Source organism: Siphateles boraxobius, unplaced genomic scaffold (assembly GCF_051911475.1).
Source record: "Siphateles boraxobius isolate OS27281-9 unplaced genomic scaffold, OSU_SipBor_1 29, whole genome shotgun sequence".
Lineage (NCBI taxonomy): Eukaryota > Metazoa > Chordata > Actinopteri > Cypriniformes > Leuciscidae > Siphateles > Siphateles boraxobius.
Genome location: NW_027508908.1, coordinates 20683197 through 20701668, shown reverse-complemented (window position 1 = coordinate 20701668; position 18472 = coordinate 20683197). Strand labels below are relative to the sequence as shown.

The 18472-nt window shown below is 38.8% G+C and overlaps 1 protein-coding gene across 1 annotated transcript; it reads right to left on the bottom strand.

The window, feature by feature from the left end:
• Nucleotides 1-368: 368 nt before the first annotated feature.
• LOC143753962 (UPF0524 protein C3orf70 homolog A) lies at nt 369-18012 on the bottom strand. Its single transcript, XM_077246901.1, has 2 exons — nt 17515-18012; nt 369-4527 (listed from the first exon to the last, which is right to left on the bottom strand). The coding sequence occupies exons 1-2, from the start codon at nt 17687-17689 to the stop codon at nt 3890-3892; spliced, it is 813 nt and encodes a 270-aa protein (XP_077103016.1). The 5' UTR covers nt 17690-18012; the 3' UTR covers nt 369-3889.
• Nucleotides 18013-18472: the final 460 nt, after the last annotated feature.

The following is an 18472-nucleotide window of genomic DNA, read 5'->3' as shown; positions in this document are numbered from 1 at the left end:
GGAGATGAAAGTGTGCACAGCAACAGAGGACGTTTTGTTGTTTGTTATTGCATTGGTTCAGGCTTGTATTCCATGGAGCCGTTTCCTTTTAGCAGGCCCATCTGTTTTCCAAGTAGGCATAAGGTCTTACTGCTTCAATGGCTTCAAGCAAGCTTCTTTGCTAAGTATTCCTTCACACATGTCCTCTTTTCTGATAATGAAGGTGGCAAATTGAACTGGAACTTCTCTAGGATTATCTAGGATTAAAAGGCCAAAGCAGTTAGCCTTTAACAGTTCAAGAATCACACAAAAATGTTTCTGTGAAATACATAACGTTAGTTTTTGAGATCCACAAACATAACATATTTTCAGAAAGAAAGACAGAAACATTTCTTATTTTCAATATTTCTTTATTAGAAAAAAAGGTAAATAACAATAATTGATATAAGAAAAAAAGAGAAAAGGGGTATATTTTAATATTTGCTAAACATTTGTGTATCAACAGTATATTTTTGTAGCTAAAGTATCAGTCCCTGATATGAAACTGCAGGGACAGAGATAGTCATATTCATTCATTCTGTAACAATGAGAGAATCACACCTGCACCATCTATGGATTGTGGTCCTTCAGTGATGATCAGTTTCCATCAGATTTTCAGCATTACTCCAAAATGGATCATTTTGTTCAGGCAGTGAGGTTAAATATGTGCTTACTGTATATATTACATAGGTTTAGCAAACGCTAAGCTAGTATTATATATTGATTTTCATCCAGTTAGTACAACCTTGGCAGTCTCAGCTCATAGCCCCATAATTAGCAAATATACTGTCATAAAGTTTTTGGTTAACAAAGTTGTAATCCCTTTAAAAATATGGAGCAAGACATTGATGTGTGAATTTTCTGTTCAGTTTTGATATTTCATGTAGGAGTGTATTCCATCTCAGCAGTGACAGCAGTGCGAACAGACACTTCACACAAAACGTGTTTTTTGCTGAAAACACAAGTTCGCGGGTCAATGGAACGAAAAATAAAGTGCAAGGTCTAGAGACGCATTTTTTTTAAAAGTTGAATTTGTTTTAACTTGAGTGCCGCGTTTTTAAGAACATTGTGTCGTGCGCGAGACGCTGAAAAATACGCAAGACCAGAGCGCAACTATTAAAGACGTCTGTCTAGTGCGTTTACATTGAACAACAATGGAAAAATAGCGCAGTGAAATGAAAAAAAATGCGTTCTGTGTGAACGGCCTTTTAAGCTGCATCCGAAAATTGCATTGAATAGGTGCTAATTTTGAATAAGTAATTACTTTGCAACCACTAAAAAAGTATGTTCTAAATAGTATGAATGTGTGTAGTATGAGTGCAGTCTTGACCTACTGTAGGCCAACCACATCCACCATGTTTTCATTATCATGTGACCCAGTGTCAGTTGCCATTTACTCCCCTCGTATACACACTTCAGAATCTAACCTGAAATAGTAGGTCATCCGGGTACTTTTTGCCTACAGTTCTGTTAATTTTGACATACTTTTTTTGTGACATATACTATATAGTATGGTTATAAGTATACGATTTCAGATGCAGACTTTGTCTACAACAAGGGTTCCCAATCCTGTTCCCTGGAGATTTGTTCCTGCAAAGTTCAGCTCCAACCCTGAACAAACACAACTGAACCAGTTAATTAAGATCTTCAGAAGCACTTGATAATTAAAGACCGGTGTGTTGGATCGACCTGTGTTGGATGCTCCTGAATCCGACAACGATGTACTAAAAAAAATTTCTTTGTACAGATGACAACATTGTCAAAATGATCCCCATTTACATGGCTCCGCGAAAACAACTAAAAGCACTTTATTATGCATACCAGGCAAGTATGTGGTGATGTCACTTTTTAAAGAACTAACTACTAACACCGTTTGTCTACGGTGTAGACAAAGTTAATCATGGTTGGAGCAGAAATTTGCAGGTAGGTACATCTCCAGGAATAGGACTGGGCACCCCTGGTCTACAATATGGCTGACCCCTAAGTCAAGTCCTCACAGAAATAAACTCATTTGAGTGGTTTCATGTGCTTATAATGAACCAGGCTAAAGAAGCACTTCTTGACAAACAGGTCCTGACATACTTTTTTCCCTCCATTTTTGGCCAGTCTATAACTGTGCTTGAGTTGTCTTATTTTTGGTCTCAATACAATAAGATTAACTTGAATACAAGTATTAAATGAGACCTGGAGATGCTATGTCAAGTCTGAATGGAATAAATGTTCTTAGACCATTAAGAATAACTGAAACTGTTGCAGCCAGAGAAGGTCTCAAAGACATGATTTCACTGACACTAAGGGGCCATTCACACAGGGTTATTGCGTTGAATACAGATAGACAGGGGCAACGGAACTGACCTGAAGGCTGGTTTATAGCATTCCTGATCAGGCCTGGCACTAGAAACACCATGGCCACGGGTTTAATTCCCTTGGAATGCACAAACTCAAAAAACGTATACCTTGAATGCAATGCAAGCTTTGTAAACAGTATCTCCAAAATGCATGAATTTAAATGTTACTGGAGCATTTTCCGTACATTGTTGCTAATATAAAACCCTCAATACACTTGTCCATATTTAAATGAACATATCCTGCCTAAACCCTCAAATTTGTTCTGTTTTAAAACAGTCATAAATTGATGTGGCATTTTAAAGGGATGGTTCCAAGAAATCTGTCATCATTTACAGACCTTTAAGTCGTTCCCAAACCTGTATGACTTTTTTTTTCTTCTGCAGTAAAACATAAAAACAGTGAGATGGTCTGTAAAGACAAAATAACATCTGTCTATCACATTTAGATAGACCAACAATTAAAAAAAGAATGCAGATGTATGCAAGACCCTGTCCCTTGTGTGAATGGCCCCTAAGCAGTCATTTGGCTTTGTTGATGTACAGTAACACCACATAGTTCAAACAAAGTGGTACAGGCGCATGACAAAATTGAACAAAGATCACAATGAGTTTCCTGGGAAACAAATTACACAATTGTATTCTTTCCTCTTTCTCAATTCATCTTAAACCTACTTTTTCTATAACTGATTGTCAAAAAAGTTGTATGCCACTCCTAAATAAGCCACAAACCTTGAGGACTATGAGGAAGGGAGGATGGGTCCTTCCCACATAGTCTGGTGCCAGACAAGAAACCCTCATGTACCCTTGCCTTAGCCTCTAGGGAATCTCTGTGTATGAGAAAGTTTGACTGAAAGGGCATTCCCTCAAGCACGGAGCTTCAATCGCCTTTCATCCCAAAGTTTCATTACCGTCTTGACGTCTTCTGAGCTCATGCATGATTTACCCACTGTTCTAACTGGTCCTGCTAACAGGACGTTGAAAGCCTCTCTCTCTGCCTCACTCTTTCTCCTTATATCTTTGTAGCACTCTCCATCCTCCTTACACACACAGACCGTTTTAGTCTGGATCTCTCCATATTGCATCAGCCATCCCCTCTTCCACTACTATGCATTGGATAGAGTGTGGCTGAGCTCTCTAGGGAGAAACATACCCTGGGTAGCCTCATGTTTCTGAGTTTGACTTCGATACATCTGTTCATCCATCAAATATTCTATCATGTATTGAGTCCCATTTGGTCTTAGTTCTGACGATATGTGTATGTCAGTGCACTTACTTGAGTGTAACCTACATTAGCCTCACCATGCGCAACAGACTATGAGGAAAATGAGAGTTGTAGTAAGTACAGGAAGTCTCCATGACTCATCTCGCAAAGGATTTTCTGGGACAACCTCGGATGGCATTGCCATAACAGGGAGTGTGTGCTTGCACTGCCTCATTGAACTCATGTACCTGCAGATAGGATAGTGTAGGGAAGTGTTTCCGTGACTAAAGAATTCCAGCTGTGGCATTAACTAACAGGCACGTCAAACAGTAGTCTCAATCTTCTCAATGATCTCAACCATTGATTTGGACGGTGACAGTAAAGTGCACTCATCCTGTTCCCAGAGGCTACAGGGACTGGAGTCCCCATCAGTACTCAGCTCGTCATCCTCTTCTTCCTCCTCATCATCATCCACGCAGGAGTCCTCATCACATGATTCCATGTAGTGCAGACCCAATGCATTTATTCCAGAGTCTTCTGAGCTGGAGGGAGAGGAGCAGTGGTCCATTTTAGGGCCTGAGATCTTCTCGTTTGGTTGACTGTGTTTAACAGTTGGGCCCACTTGCTGTCTGTGCTTGTTGGTATGTTGGGGTGCAGGTTGAGATGCCGGTGTTTGGGGTTGGTGTGTGGGATTCGGTGTAGGTGGAGGCGGCCTTTGCACATAACACATCTTACCGTTGATACGTTTGACCATGTAATCATCCACAAAGAGGTCAGAGATGACGCAGAATTTGGGAGACTCTAGGCAGGGTGGAGCCCGGAACTTGGGAGCCGTCCTAAGAAAGCGTTCAGCCAGCGAGATGGACAGGTTCATGGTGTGGGTGTGTCCTGAGGGGGCAATTGGAACCAGTGTGCTGGGAAGTTGGCATACACTGGTCATGGGTTGGTAGACGTATTTACCTGCAACGAGAAAAAAAGGGAGATTGATATTTTTGCCTTTCAAAAGCAAAGAATAACATTCATTATGTACATTCATATGTATTGAATACAATAGATGCCCCCAAACAAAGAATATGTGAGCAGCATCAGACACTGACGTCCTTGACTGAATGTGAGAGAACTCACTAAAAAAATAGATGAAGAAAGGTGGGTTCGAGAAAAATGAGGTTGAGCAAGAATAAATATGTTCTTGCTGAAAACTTATATTCAAATCCCATTGGAGAGTTGTTATTCTTGAGCTCACATTGATTTGCCTGCTGTGCTAGTGATAGCTGTGATAGATGGTGTTATAAGTTGCCAGATGCCTGTACTGTACAACAAGGGTTACTAATCTGAAAGTGTTAGTATTTCACAGAGGACAGAATTGATTCTTTCAAAACCAGCACTCTTTTGAGCAGCAAAGAGAGAATGTGGCATATTTTCAACTTTAGAGATCATAGAACAGACATGTATAAGGTGTTTATATATATATATTAGTATATTAGTGTATAGTATATTAGTGAGGCAGAAATAATGTATAATACTAGAAAAATATTATATATTATATATAAATATTAGAATAAAGATTCTCAAACTTAATCATATTTTATATAATTCGTTGTTTCAGGACAATTGTATCAGCCTCACTAATATATGACCCCCAAAAACATAAAAAATAATTTTAATTCAGAGTAAAGATGCCAATCATGAATGAATTTGGATAAATTCATACATCTGTATAACAAATATGAGCATTATTTCATTGACCCACAAATCACTGATTATCTGAAAGAGGAGCACTTGAGGTATCTAATCATGAGTGACAAGAGCAAGCATTCATAATACAGAATTTTGTCCTCATTTAACTCCATAATTTTTGGAGCTAGTTTTTTTTTTTTTTTTTTTCAGTCAGTCTCTTGTAAAAAAGTTCACAGGTGTATCTCATCTAAAGGCAATTCCACTGCATTTCATCCATGCAGTGAAAGGAGTTTGAGTGTGATGACCAGTATCTCAAAGGCAGAATTCCCTACAGAGATGGAATGGATTATTCACTCTGGAACATTCCGAGGCCCAGCTGGCTGTAAGGCTGGAGTAAGAATCATTTCCATCTAATCCAAATCTCTACTCTTATTTAGAGATGAAACAAAGCTGTGTGGTATCTCAGAGATCTTGTCCGAATAGGCATATCGCTTTTATCTGCTCCATCCCGTTATTTTTTGCACCTTCTAGATTTAGGCTACCATTCATTTTAACCCCTAAAAAAGGGAAAAAACCTCAAACAGCATTGACAGACATAGAATGATCTCTTATTACAGACATCAGTTTCAGGTTAATGTACATCGTTCTGCTTTGCTAAACAAACTACTTTCCTGACAAACACATCTCTTTCGGTCTCTCTTTTTTCACACCCAACTTGTAATGTGATTGGAAGGCAGTGAGAATCTGAAGATTTGATAAACACAGAATTTTTCATTATGTCTGTCCTTCCTTGGCAATGCTATTTCTTTCAGTCTCTCAGTCCTGTCTACTTTATTTAGATTAAGTCAGCCTAAATACGCGTCTTCAGTGGTGTAGTCTAGTTTTTTGTAGTGAGTATACTGTGATATACCAGCTATTTAGATATACCAGTTTATTTCAATAGCAGTCTTTTTGAGCTTTAATATTCATAGACACTTAATACATATCGAGATTTGATTCATTGTATCATTACTTTTGGTTTATTCATTCAAAAATGGCCAAATTGCGTGACGTTCCACTTTACAGTAGGCTAAGTTACATTTGTTGCTGGATTCCGCGATTCGATCCATGTCGCTGTGCAAAGACAGACGGGGTGAACTTATGAATGAACGTTCTTTCACAAAACGATGTTGTATCGAATCCTCACGCTTTTTAAAGTGGGTATACGGAGATCTTTGACATTTCCTAGTAGGCATACGGAAATCCTTGACATTTTCTAGTGGGGCGTATACCTGCGTATCACGTAGACTACTGTCTTAGTTAATTACGAAAACAAGGACTGGGAGGGGTTGTTTAGCTTATACAGTATATAATAAATAGCTTGTTGTTGGAGCCAATAGCATTGTGGGCAGTGTACTGACACATGGCATGGTTGTGCTTCAGGTGACCTGAGTCTGAGTCTTGGCTTGAGGTACTTTTCCGATTCTGCCCCTCTCTCTCTTTCCCACATTGCTTCTTGTCTACTGTCCTTTACAATAAAGAAAAAAATCCCGTTTTATTTTAAATAGGACATTCAAAATAAGAAAAAAAAAACTGTACAGGGAACTTGAATGAATCTGAATCATATGAACAGATCATGACATAAATTTCATTCAAAGCATGTGATGTAGGGGGATCCAGTTAAATAGACTGTTTATATGCCCAGATTTGTCATGTTAGCTGTGGTAGGATGAATGCTAATCTGTGTCGGAGGGAAAAAGAAGACAGAACAGGCCTACCTAAAAATATAATTTAAAAAAAGGAAAAAATACTTGCACCAGTTAACCGTACTGTAGGAAAAAAAGAGCCAATGCTTCTAATCCCAAAATTCAGTACAGTCATTGGCAATTTTTGAGATTGTAGACTTACACTTTTTCAACAAGCTACAGAATTTGAAAAAAGGATTAATGTATCTACTTAACAATTGCCTCCACGTCACTATGGATCTGAAATAGCGGTGTTTGCAGTCAAGTGTGAAATGTGAAATGATAGATGCCTTGAGGCTTGTACAAAAACTCTTAGCCATGAAGAAAAAAACCTTCCTGCGTAATAATCACATCAACATCCTGTTGAGAACAAGTGTTCTTCAGCCACTGTAATTGTAACCATCATGTCTGTCTTTTCAGATTAAGCTTAAAGAAAGACTTTCTTAGGTTCAAGGGAGCAAAAACATTCCTACTGCCCTTGAAAGGAAATGCCTGTGTATTATAGTCTATCCGTCACCATCTCTGCTGCCAGAGTAAACTGTTGCCTGATCTGTATGCTGAAACTGTATTGTAACAATGTTCAGGGAAGAAGGAGGCGGGAACCGGCGAACATTTAACAAACTTTATTTAAAATAAAATAAACAAACTAAAATACCGCCAGCAGCCCCTCGCGGACGACTGCTGGCTTACTCAAAATAAACATAACGGCCAGCAGCCCCTCGCGGACGACTGCTGGCTAAAATAAAACACAAATACAAAAACCAGAACAACAAAAATCAGGCCTGTTCCTCTCTCGATCATTAATGTCGTCGCTCCCCCTTTATGCTTCCGCTCCTCCGTGAGAGATGCGAGACCGGTGTGCTATACAGGTGTTGCTCATTAGCAATCGCACCACCGGCCTCGCGCCTTTCTCTCACGTCCCTCGGCCGTCCCTCGCCACATGTATGTTGTCTGATAAAAAATTTTTTTTTTAATTCTGTGGGTAACTAAATGTTTTCGGAAGTTCATTATTTCTCATCCAAAAGCTTGAGTTCAGTCCTCGTGACTTCATTAAAGATTAATTCACTAATGAATCCAGAAATGTGTAAAAAAAATCTTGTGATTTACAGTATTTTGAGGTTGATTTAGTTTTTAACCATTTTCTTTTTCATCCAATCTGGTGGTGAATTGTAATCAATGTAGATTGTTTGATAAGTGAACCGTTTGAAGCTAGTCTTAATCATTCTGCTAAATCAGCTCAGTATTTGGGTCATTCTGCACATGACAGATAACAATGTACCACTAAAGCCTGATGCAATCATATATTACAGTATATTATATGCCCATTACAAATTACTGACTGTAAAGCCCATGGACTGGTTAGCAGTGCTAAGTGCTAGGATGGGAACACTGTACCTCATTGAAAACACGTCTGCACCATTTACACATCCATAGAAAGATTCAGAGCTGCCGTTACCAGTCTGTTCTGTCCATCCTCATGTTTCAGTTACACTTGATGAAATGATGAAAGCTAATGAAAATGGATACATTACTTTTAGAGATATTATACTTGGTACATTTAAATAAGTGGGATTTGAGTGATCCAGTAAGTATTGCATTTTATCAGTGAATAATCACTAAAGTTCCTTTTAGGGAGAAAGAGGACTTTAAAGCCTCTGCTGACTGTACCAGAAAATGTGTGTCTACAAATAGTAACTAATCCCATGATTGTTGGTCTTATTTTTAGGCTTTGATTTCTTGTGCATATACAAATGTTGAGTAAACAAAGCCTGATGTACAATCAGGGTTTCCAGGCGGATGTGACCATGACTTTCCATATCCTGTTTTACACACATGCACTCTGAGCTTTCAGAAATGAACACTTGAGACTATAAACTTGAATCCGATTCAATCAAGGCACAATTTGGACTTAATCGCAGTTCCTTTTGAAATAAAAGTATTTAATGCAAATCAGCGACTTCTAAACATTGTTTGTGCATTAGGATGGACTAACTCTTAATTGTAAACCAATGACTTGAACTTTTGCCTGTCTACAATATTTTAATTTTGAGTAAGTTTTTATTGTATTTACTGTATTCTTATCTATGCTTTGGTGCTGGTCTTGCTGGTTTTGTGCTAATATAGTCAATTAATCGCCAGCAAAACATATTTGGTGAAGCAGTTCAAACAACATTATGATTTTGATGTTTCACTATGGAAGTCTAGTTAAGGTAGTTAAGCTAGATGAAAACAGAACATAGATTGATGACCAGCTATAGTGATCTTTCTCAACAGGTCTCATGACTTCAGTGTATAGAGCTAAAGATTACTTCCCCCACCCTCCCCGAAAAAAATAATTTTTTTCATCACCTCATCATGTTATTACAAACCTGTTTAACCCTCTTTCTTCTCTGAAATAAAAATGCAGTTCCATACATCGAGTTCAACTCAATGACTTCTTGATGTCCGCGCAAAGCAGACTTTTCCCTCCACAGACACACATCGGTTAACTAAGAAAAACTCCCCGGGGCGGTTCAGCGCAAAGAGGAGTCGTGTTCCGGCGCAAACTTTCCCTCACGCTATTTTGCTGTTCTATAAAACAATTGTGCCACTGACCAGAAAAAAACTGGTCTAAAGTCAATGGCGCGTTGCGCGTACATTCAGATGCTATTTTAAGCGCGCATGCTAGGCCATAATACAGAGTGTGAACAACGCGCATACACTGTAGATGATTCTCTCATCTACACAGATGCATTTAACTTTTTGCAAATGATACATTATTATAAGGAAAAATATTAAAACACGAGGGAAGTCATTGTTGTGTCCATGACGATGGGGAAAATAGGCATAAAGCCAACACATTTACCCAAATTATTATATGCATGTTTAACCGAAGCTAATTTGGGTGGGTTTTGTCCCAACCCCAATGTCACTTCTCTTTCTTTTACGGCCCTGGCGAGAACATCGATCTCCTCGGCTGAGAACCAATTCTGAAGCGTGCCTGGTAAATGCACCGTTATAATAGTATTACGCCATGGAACAAGCGCACCTCGTTCATCATGCTCTTAAAGGGAATGTGATATAAAGCTCTTATTGGTTTGTTTCCCGTTACGCCCAAACCACACCTATGAATAATGAAGCTACTTCAGACCAACCCCTTTTAGATTTGCGCCAGGCGCAAGAGGCATTTATCCCGCCGGGAAAATAGCAACAGCGCCGGGATCCGCCCACAAAGTTATTTGCGCTTTGCGCTTTGACACTTACGTTTCAGATCGTTAAAATAGGGCCCACGGATTGGAATGACATAACAGTGATAAAATAATGTACGATTTCAATTTTTACTATTATTTTAGATGTTCTGTCAGGATGTACACACATAAAACCCTTTTCACTGTAATAGCTCTACTCTCTCTCTCTCTCTCTCTGCAGTGTATACTTCATATAAACGGTGAGTGGCTGCTATGACAAAAGTCTGTAGGAGCATTTGGAAAAAATATAGCTTCTATTTAAAGGATTTGCCTGACACAACTTGAGATTTGCATCTGTCTTGTTGCTCATAACAGACTGTCAAGAACCACCTGGTGAGGGTGGCTGCCTTTCAGACTGTGTGAAATACGCATTTCGATAAAAGGTTGAGAGAGAACCCTAATTGGAAAAGTGAAGTCACAGATGAGAGGAGATGAGTCCTACACTCCTACACTATCTCTCTGTCCTGATCATCTGTAATTACTCATTGGACTGCTCCCAGAATAGTGCGAATGTGGGTTTGGGTGAAGACTGATCATGAAGGCCTAGAAAATCCCTTAGTGTGAATCATTCATCAGGATTAGACAGGCAAGGCCATGTTCACGCTCAGGTCTCAGCTCCTCGCAGGTAGAACTCTGACTCTCTGTCTGTGTGTGTCTAAGAGGTTTACTAACCCGTCCAGGCTGGCTTCAAGAACAGACTGACCATCATCTCACGCTGTGCTTATATGATGCTACACTGAGAATCATATTAATTTTTTAGCAATAATTTGAGCAAGATTATATTGAGTCTTGTTCATATCTGAACATCACATTTCTCTAAATAAAATGTTGGACCTATCCAACAATTATTTTAAAATACTTTGAAGGGTCCCAGTGGTTAACTTACAGCTTATACTGTATGTGCTGAGGAGCCTAGTAACATCTTTCACTGTATACTGAGGCCCAACTGGTCAACTTACACATTATGAAATCACCTTCACTGTAAGCACTGAGGGCCCTGAAGTCCCTACTGGGCAGCTTACACTGTATAGACTGATGGCTAGGCTGATGGCCCTGGGGTGCCTTGTGATCAACTTATACTGTACGCACTGAGGGCCCTGGAGCCCCTACTGATCAGCTTACACTGTATGCACTTAGGTGCCTAGGGATTCATGATACACCAGTGTTCTGTTATGACATCTCTCAGGGGATTGGTATGGTAATAGAGATTCGCATGGTAATGTATGGCAATGTTAATGTATTTGGTCTTGGCGGAATATATATATGCTACCATGCTGCTGCAGCTGCAGAGCAAGTACTGAGACTTGATACTGCCAATACCTTCACAAACATTGGTGTGAGCATGTAAGACATACTGCTGCTAATGCTGCACATGTAACATACATCAATTACCCCGTAGCAGATCTATACAGGTGGAGCTGGGGAAGGGGGAGGGTTCTGAAAGCGTGCTGCAGACAGTAACAGCAAACAATGGCAAGTATTTGAATGTTTGAGCAGCAAGCTCATTGGCCGCTGATGCAACAGCTACCAATCAGCTGTGCTATATAGATGCAGACATGATTGCTACCAATAAGTTAAAGACCTATCAGCCAGCACCATCTAGAGTTTCATGCCAGAAATATGTAATTATTTTAGTTTTATTAATATTTTGAATTAGCTTTAATTGTTATATATATATATTTTTTTTAAATTATGTTAATTTTAGTTTAAAGGTGCTCTAAGCGATGTAACGCGTTTTTTAGGCCAAAACATTTTTTGTCACATACAGCAAACATCCCCTCACTATCCGCAAGCTGCCTGTCCCTTGAACACACTGTAAAAAAACGCGGTCTCTGCAGACACCCCAGGCTCCACAAACGGCAACAAAACAAACTGGACTTACCCGCACCACGAAACATAACAAACTGTTCCAGCCAATAACTGACAAGATGGATTTGGGGATGGGGTTTGGGGGGTTGTTGGTTTCAACAAGAAGTGACGTCACCCAACATCGCTTAGAGCACCTTTAATTTTTAGTAATTTTATTTACATTTACAGAAATGTTTTCAATAGTTTTAGTTTTAGTTGATGATAATAACCCTTGCTCGCACCATGTGGCTTCTAAGGCCTTTGGAGACCCCAGACAGACTCACACCGTGTCTACACCGGACAATACCGTTGACGCGTCGCATCGCAACAGCTAGAAACTGTATACAGCCATGACCGTTGCAAATCCTTGCACTGCATTTGTCCTTTGAGAAGTATCAAGAGTAGTTGAAGTACATCATAAATACAACGAGGCATCAGTTTAAGGTCGGGGATTTGTCATGTTGCCGCACACTGTATCCAGTGTAGACAACATCACTGGTTATACTGGTTTCTATTGTCTTTTCTCATCTCGCATTGCGCCGCTCGCGTCCGGTGTAGACACGCTGTGAGGAGACATGTTATTATTAACACTAAACATAGCTAACTCATAGTACTGAATGATGTGCTATGGCCTGCCCTACAGCCCACTGGGAGAAACATAGCACTCTCACTTCCTTTTTCATCAGAGCTCGACAAGTACAGAATAGCATTACAACACCCAGAATACTACCCAGCACACTAGGGCCACTGGACTAAAGCATATCATTATGTTTTTGCACTTTGGAATGATTTCCCTTTATATTAAATCTCACAGACATCTGGTGGCTGTAAAACAACTATTTTAACATATGGAAATAAATTTCCATTTCTAAAAATCTAACCATAAACAGCAGATTTAGTGAAATCTTAAAACCTCCTATAAGTTTTGAAGTCCCTGAAATGCATATCTGTCTGCTAACCTTTAGGGAGGTAAACAAGAATAATGCCTGCTGTGTTTACATGCACCCAAACAGCAAAGACAAACAAATAAAAGACAGAAAAAGAGGAATACGAGAGCAGAAAACATCAGAGTTCCCCAGGGTTCGCAGAGAACTCCTCTAAAACACTTATCTCAAAGGACAAAGCCAATCTGTATTCAGTTATTCAATCCTGCAAGTGTGTATAAATACATTTCTAAATTCCTCTGGGCTTTATACTGTACAACGACTTCTTGTCACCATGTGTGAGACTAACAAGCAATGGTATTGTACGGTATCTTGGGATCAGTTTTTGCTCAGCTGATATTTTTTAAGGTGTCTACAGCATTTGTATGTTTCTCCTGTACTTTGCTAAAATACAGAATGGTTGTATAAATACACAGAATGTAGTAAAGACTCTATAGAATTCTGATGGGTCAATAGCTCTATTATGAAATAAAATATATTTTTGTACAATGAAATGTAAAATGTATAAAATCTGTATAAGAAATGTATTCCTGGTAACCAATATCTTATACTGTGGTACTGTAGTTCCATGTTTCCTGTAGCACTCTGGGGTAATTTCTTCTCTCAAAACAAAATCATAAACTCAAATCAGTAGTTCATATACATGTATTTATTTATTTATCCATTATTCATTTTGTAAGTAGCAATGCAATAAGTGGAAAATTGAATAGTCAGCCGGCCATTATCGCAAAATATACCCTCTTAAGACCTGATCACCATACTTGGGGTTTATTTTGGGATAATGTCCAGCTGATTGTAACAATGAAATCATGCAAGGAATTGTTATATTTAGCAAAAGTAATGGTATCTTTCTCCCGGTGTCTCACTCTATCTTATCATTATCATTAAACTGACCTAATCAGTGTTTTTTAGCTGAGCACCTGAAAGAGTTTCTGTGTAATACTGGTAATAACTTTGCTGGGTCATGAAAGGAGACACAACTCATGCAATTCAGCTCACAAGTAGGGCAAATGTCAGTCAAGCTCCTAGGAGGATCCTTGTCGTTCCATTTTAAACAGCACTGGTTCCGCCCGAGAGCCTATGCGGCACTGCACGCAGTATCAAATTAATATTTAGCATGTTTACATAATGCTCATAGTGTTGCAGACATAAACATCCTCCCTCTAATGAGAACAGATAATGGCTTAATTACTGTGACAACTGAACTTTATAACTTTACAGTTATGTGGTGTGGGTGTGTCTGATTAGACATCTTGCCACTAATGTAATAATTCCTGTAATGGTCACACCCTACAAAATGCTGAATTGGAATCGGAATTAGAATGGCAGCAAGAGGACAACCAAAGATTTAAATGTTCCTACACAGCACATAAAAAGTCCAAAACTAAACAGTATGCCCCCCCCCATCTCCCCCCCCCCCCCCCCCCCCCCCCCCAGTTTTTTTAATTTTTTTTTATTTCAATCCCTCTTAATTCTATTCCCATACATTCAAATTGCAATTCTGCATCCTGTTGGTACATCAATTCAAATTCTGGAATTTAATTGGAATTAAACTGGCATTCTCAATTTAGTTTTGAATGGTGGGTGAGTTTATGTTGTACTTTGTCATTTTATATTAAGTGAAGCTAAAAGCTAAAAGACTTGACCGTTATCATTTTTTTCTGAAAGAGAAATGTTGAACTTTAAAAAAGCAAAGCCAAAGCTGAAACCTTAAAGCTTGGAATAAATTGTGTTGACCTTTTAAAGCTGAGATAAAAAGCCCAACTTAGCAACAAGGCCAGTCTAGCGCGTGACCTCTGACAGAGCTATGTGAACTTCCTGTCATATCCTGATTAATTTCCTTTTCAATGTGTCAGTCAGAAAAGAAGCAAAACTGTTAGATGTATTCATTTCAGAGCTCAAGATACAGCACAGCACAGCTGGACGTAGCTAATCGGAAAAAAATCGGAAAAAAACAAAGTCAGGTACATACGCTTTTTTGACAGTTCTTCTCCCTTTGTTTTTAAAACTAGGAAGGCGTTAGTGATGCTGTGCAAATCTGAAACAGGAAGTGAGACTTAAGAACCAGACAGTCTGTTGGCAGAAACACGATCATGATGCAACTGCCTATTGAAACCCATGAAAACTTAGCAACCTCATTTACTGTCATTTTCCCAGAAGAATGAGAATTTTTACTAAGGCCTAGTTTCACAGACAGCGCTTAGATTAAGCCGGGATTAGGCCTTAGTTCAATTGTGTCCGTGATAGTTGCTTTCGGTTAAAACAGTTCAAAAATGCATTTTAGTCCGGGTCTAGGCTTAAGCCATGTCTGAGAAACCGGGGGAAAAAGCTCCCACTGATTCTCTCTCTCTCTCTCTCTCTCTCTCTCTCTCTCTCTCTCTCTGTCTGTCTGTGTTACAGACAGACATACACACATTTTGAGATAATTATTTCACAGTGAGGTCAAAGGAATCTAAAGAATCTGCACCCTCCTTCACAGTCACATGACATGTTATGTCAGCCTCTGCAATGTTAGCCTCACAATGACTGCCATTTTTTATCAGACACCTCTGACACCAGAAATGGCCTGATCTTATCACTGCCTTATAAAGACATCCCAGTGCTCAGCTTTATCTCTCTATTGCCTTCCTCTATAATGCACAGTCATTATAGTTGTTATAGAGTACAATCTTAGCAAGTTTCACTTCAGTTGTAAAGTCCCTTCTTTTGAGTTAGATACTGTAATGGATCATTCTCAAAAATCTTGACTGTCTGACTGGTGAAGTTTTGCTTTGAGTTTTGGTCTTATTATGATTTTACTTTATTTTTTTAGTTCACACCAATTAAGTACACCTCAGTGTTACATTTTAATAAAAGGAAAAACATGACTTCAAGAATGTCTCAAAAATCAAATCAATATATAATACCATTAAATATTTTGTAAATGAATACTAATTACACAAAATGTCAAACACACATTATTCAATGTAACTTGCTAGACCTTGCACTGCTTTAAAAAAGGAGCAATAAATGAATGAAACATCTGCAAATGGCATTCTAGATGAAGGTGACAAAGGGTTTTTCATGCACCTTGCAAATTATTGTTTTTTTCTTCTTTTAAACAAAAATTATCTATAATATCACTATAGTCAAACCATTGCATATTATTTATAACAATGTTAGGTTTTAAATGATAGTTGGGTTATATAATGATATTGATTTCTCAAACTTTTTCAAGGCTGGAATCTTAAGGGACAGGTTTTGTCACCATATTTTGAGAATATGGTCACTTATTATTATTCATATGTCAAGTTACAGAAAATGCATAATGCTTTATAGCCTAGGCTACTTTAGTCAACATTTAGCAGTTTAGAGCAGGGCAATGGGATAGTATATGATGAGTATACGTGAAAAAAGAAATAGCTCCCTCCAACGGTGGTAGCCTATAAGGTGCATCTGATTATGGTTATCTCCGGAAATTCGTGTCTGTCCATATAACAATAGATACAGTTGTCTAATTATAGTCTAACTAACTATAATGCAGAACCATATTGCAATGTTGCTGTGTATCTGTATTTTTTATATTTCACTTTTCTTTTCCTTTTTTGACATTAAAATCATAAAGACAATGTTAATGTATTCCCATTTACTACTTCTGTTATCTATTGCTTAGAAGAGCAGAAACTAGATGCACATTCACATACAGTGGTGGTAGCCTACGTCATAATATGTCTATGCATCATTTATCGACTTGTTTAATATTTCATAAGTGACACAAACGCAAGATTCCCCATCCCTCTGAGAATATGTGAAAAGCTATACGGTCTTGATCGGATAAACAAAATACATAGTTATCAGATTAATGACTATTTTATGTCTGATAAGCAAAATACCTCTTAGATGTGCATGCTTTTTTATTATTGTTGATTATTGATTATTTTGATCATTTCAAAGCAGGCCTACAGTCGCCTAAATTTACATTTTACGGTAGGCTACATTTTAAAACGAAATGTTACAGCTGCAACAGTTTTTCTTAGTGTCAAAAACATTTTAATAGGCTAATTTAAAGAATTCCACTGAAAAGAACCTTTTGGGAACTTTCAATAGATGTTTAAGGTTCTTCATGTAGCCTGTTCCATTAATGCCAATAAAGAACCGTCATTTTTGAGTGAACTATATTCAAATGTAGGACCTTCAGTCGTAACTGGTTAAAAATAAACTAAAGAAACTCTTATCTGACGTCAGCGTTCGTGAACACTGTAGGGAAATGGGAACAAAAGAATTTCCCTGAGACTGTGCTTGAAATCTTTGTTTTATTGCAACCCAGAGGCAGGCTACCTTGAACGGGAGGGAAATTATGTTTAGAAAGCTTATGATTTGTCATTTACACTTATATTTTTCTCACATAAACTCTTTTATAGCCTGCATGTCACACTGGTGAACTGTTAGAGACCTATTAAACTCCTCTTTGTGGGTGACAGTTTTAAGTCTTGAGGAATTTCGATTTTATCTCTCCACGTCTCAACGATGCTGGATGCGTGTACTTACAGTGGCACCAGCCCAGATGACAGCACCAGTGCAGCTTGAAACACTTCCCGTGGCTGTGTGTGGCGCAGATGGATAGTCCATCACAGGGCAGAAAGTCCGGTCGCCCTGCGCAACTCCTCGCTAGAGCCTGAGCTTCATCTAACTTCTCACTCTTCAGTCCGCCCGAAGCGGCCATCGCGCACGGATCACACCGACAAAGCCCTCATCAGCGCCGGGCGCGCGGGGAAGATCAGATGCGCTCAGCCTCGGCTGTTTAGCAATTCGAAAATAAATGAACAAAAGTGGAGATACGCCCAAGACCTCGACTACCCAAGTTCCACTTCTAAGCCTTATACAAAAACATCTCGTTTTCACTCAATTCGCCTCTAAAAAAATTAATGATGCATATTCTATTAGATACCGTATGTGTCCGTATAAACAGCTTCAGATCGGCGCTTAGACTGATGCTTATTGTCGAAGACGGATCTTGCACCGTCGATCCCCGCCTCTCTCTCTCTCTCTCTCTCTCTCTCTCTCTCTCTCTCTCTCTCTCTCTCTGTATGTTATGAATTCATGCGTGAATTCCCTCGTCTCTACTGTAGGCTGTGAAAGAATCATAGCCTATAAAAGAAAATAGTCGTTAGACTACCAAAAGTCAAGTCAAGTCAGTCACCTTCATTTATACAGTGCTTTTAACAATATAGATTGTTTCAAAACAGCTTTACAGTGCTAATATGAAATTAAAGTAACAGAGATTGTTTTGGCTTTACAGCAGCTCTAGAATACAGTTATTTCTAGCTAAAGTTAGTTTTGATTTATTCACTTCCGTTGCAACGATAATAATTAATTTAGGGGCCGCTAACAGGGCATCGTTCTAACAGAAAACCCTTAATGCGATCCGGCCGCTCATTTGTACAAAACAGTGCCTGGTGGCTCAAGAACGTAAACCATGAAACAGGTTCCAAGGTACAAGCCTTGA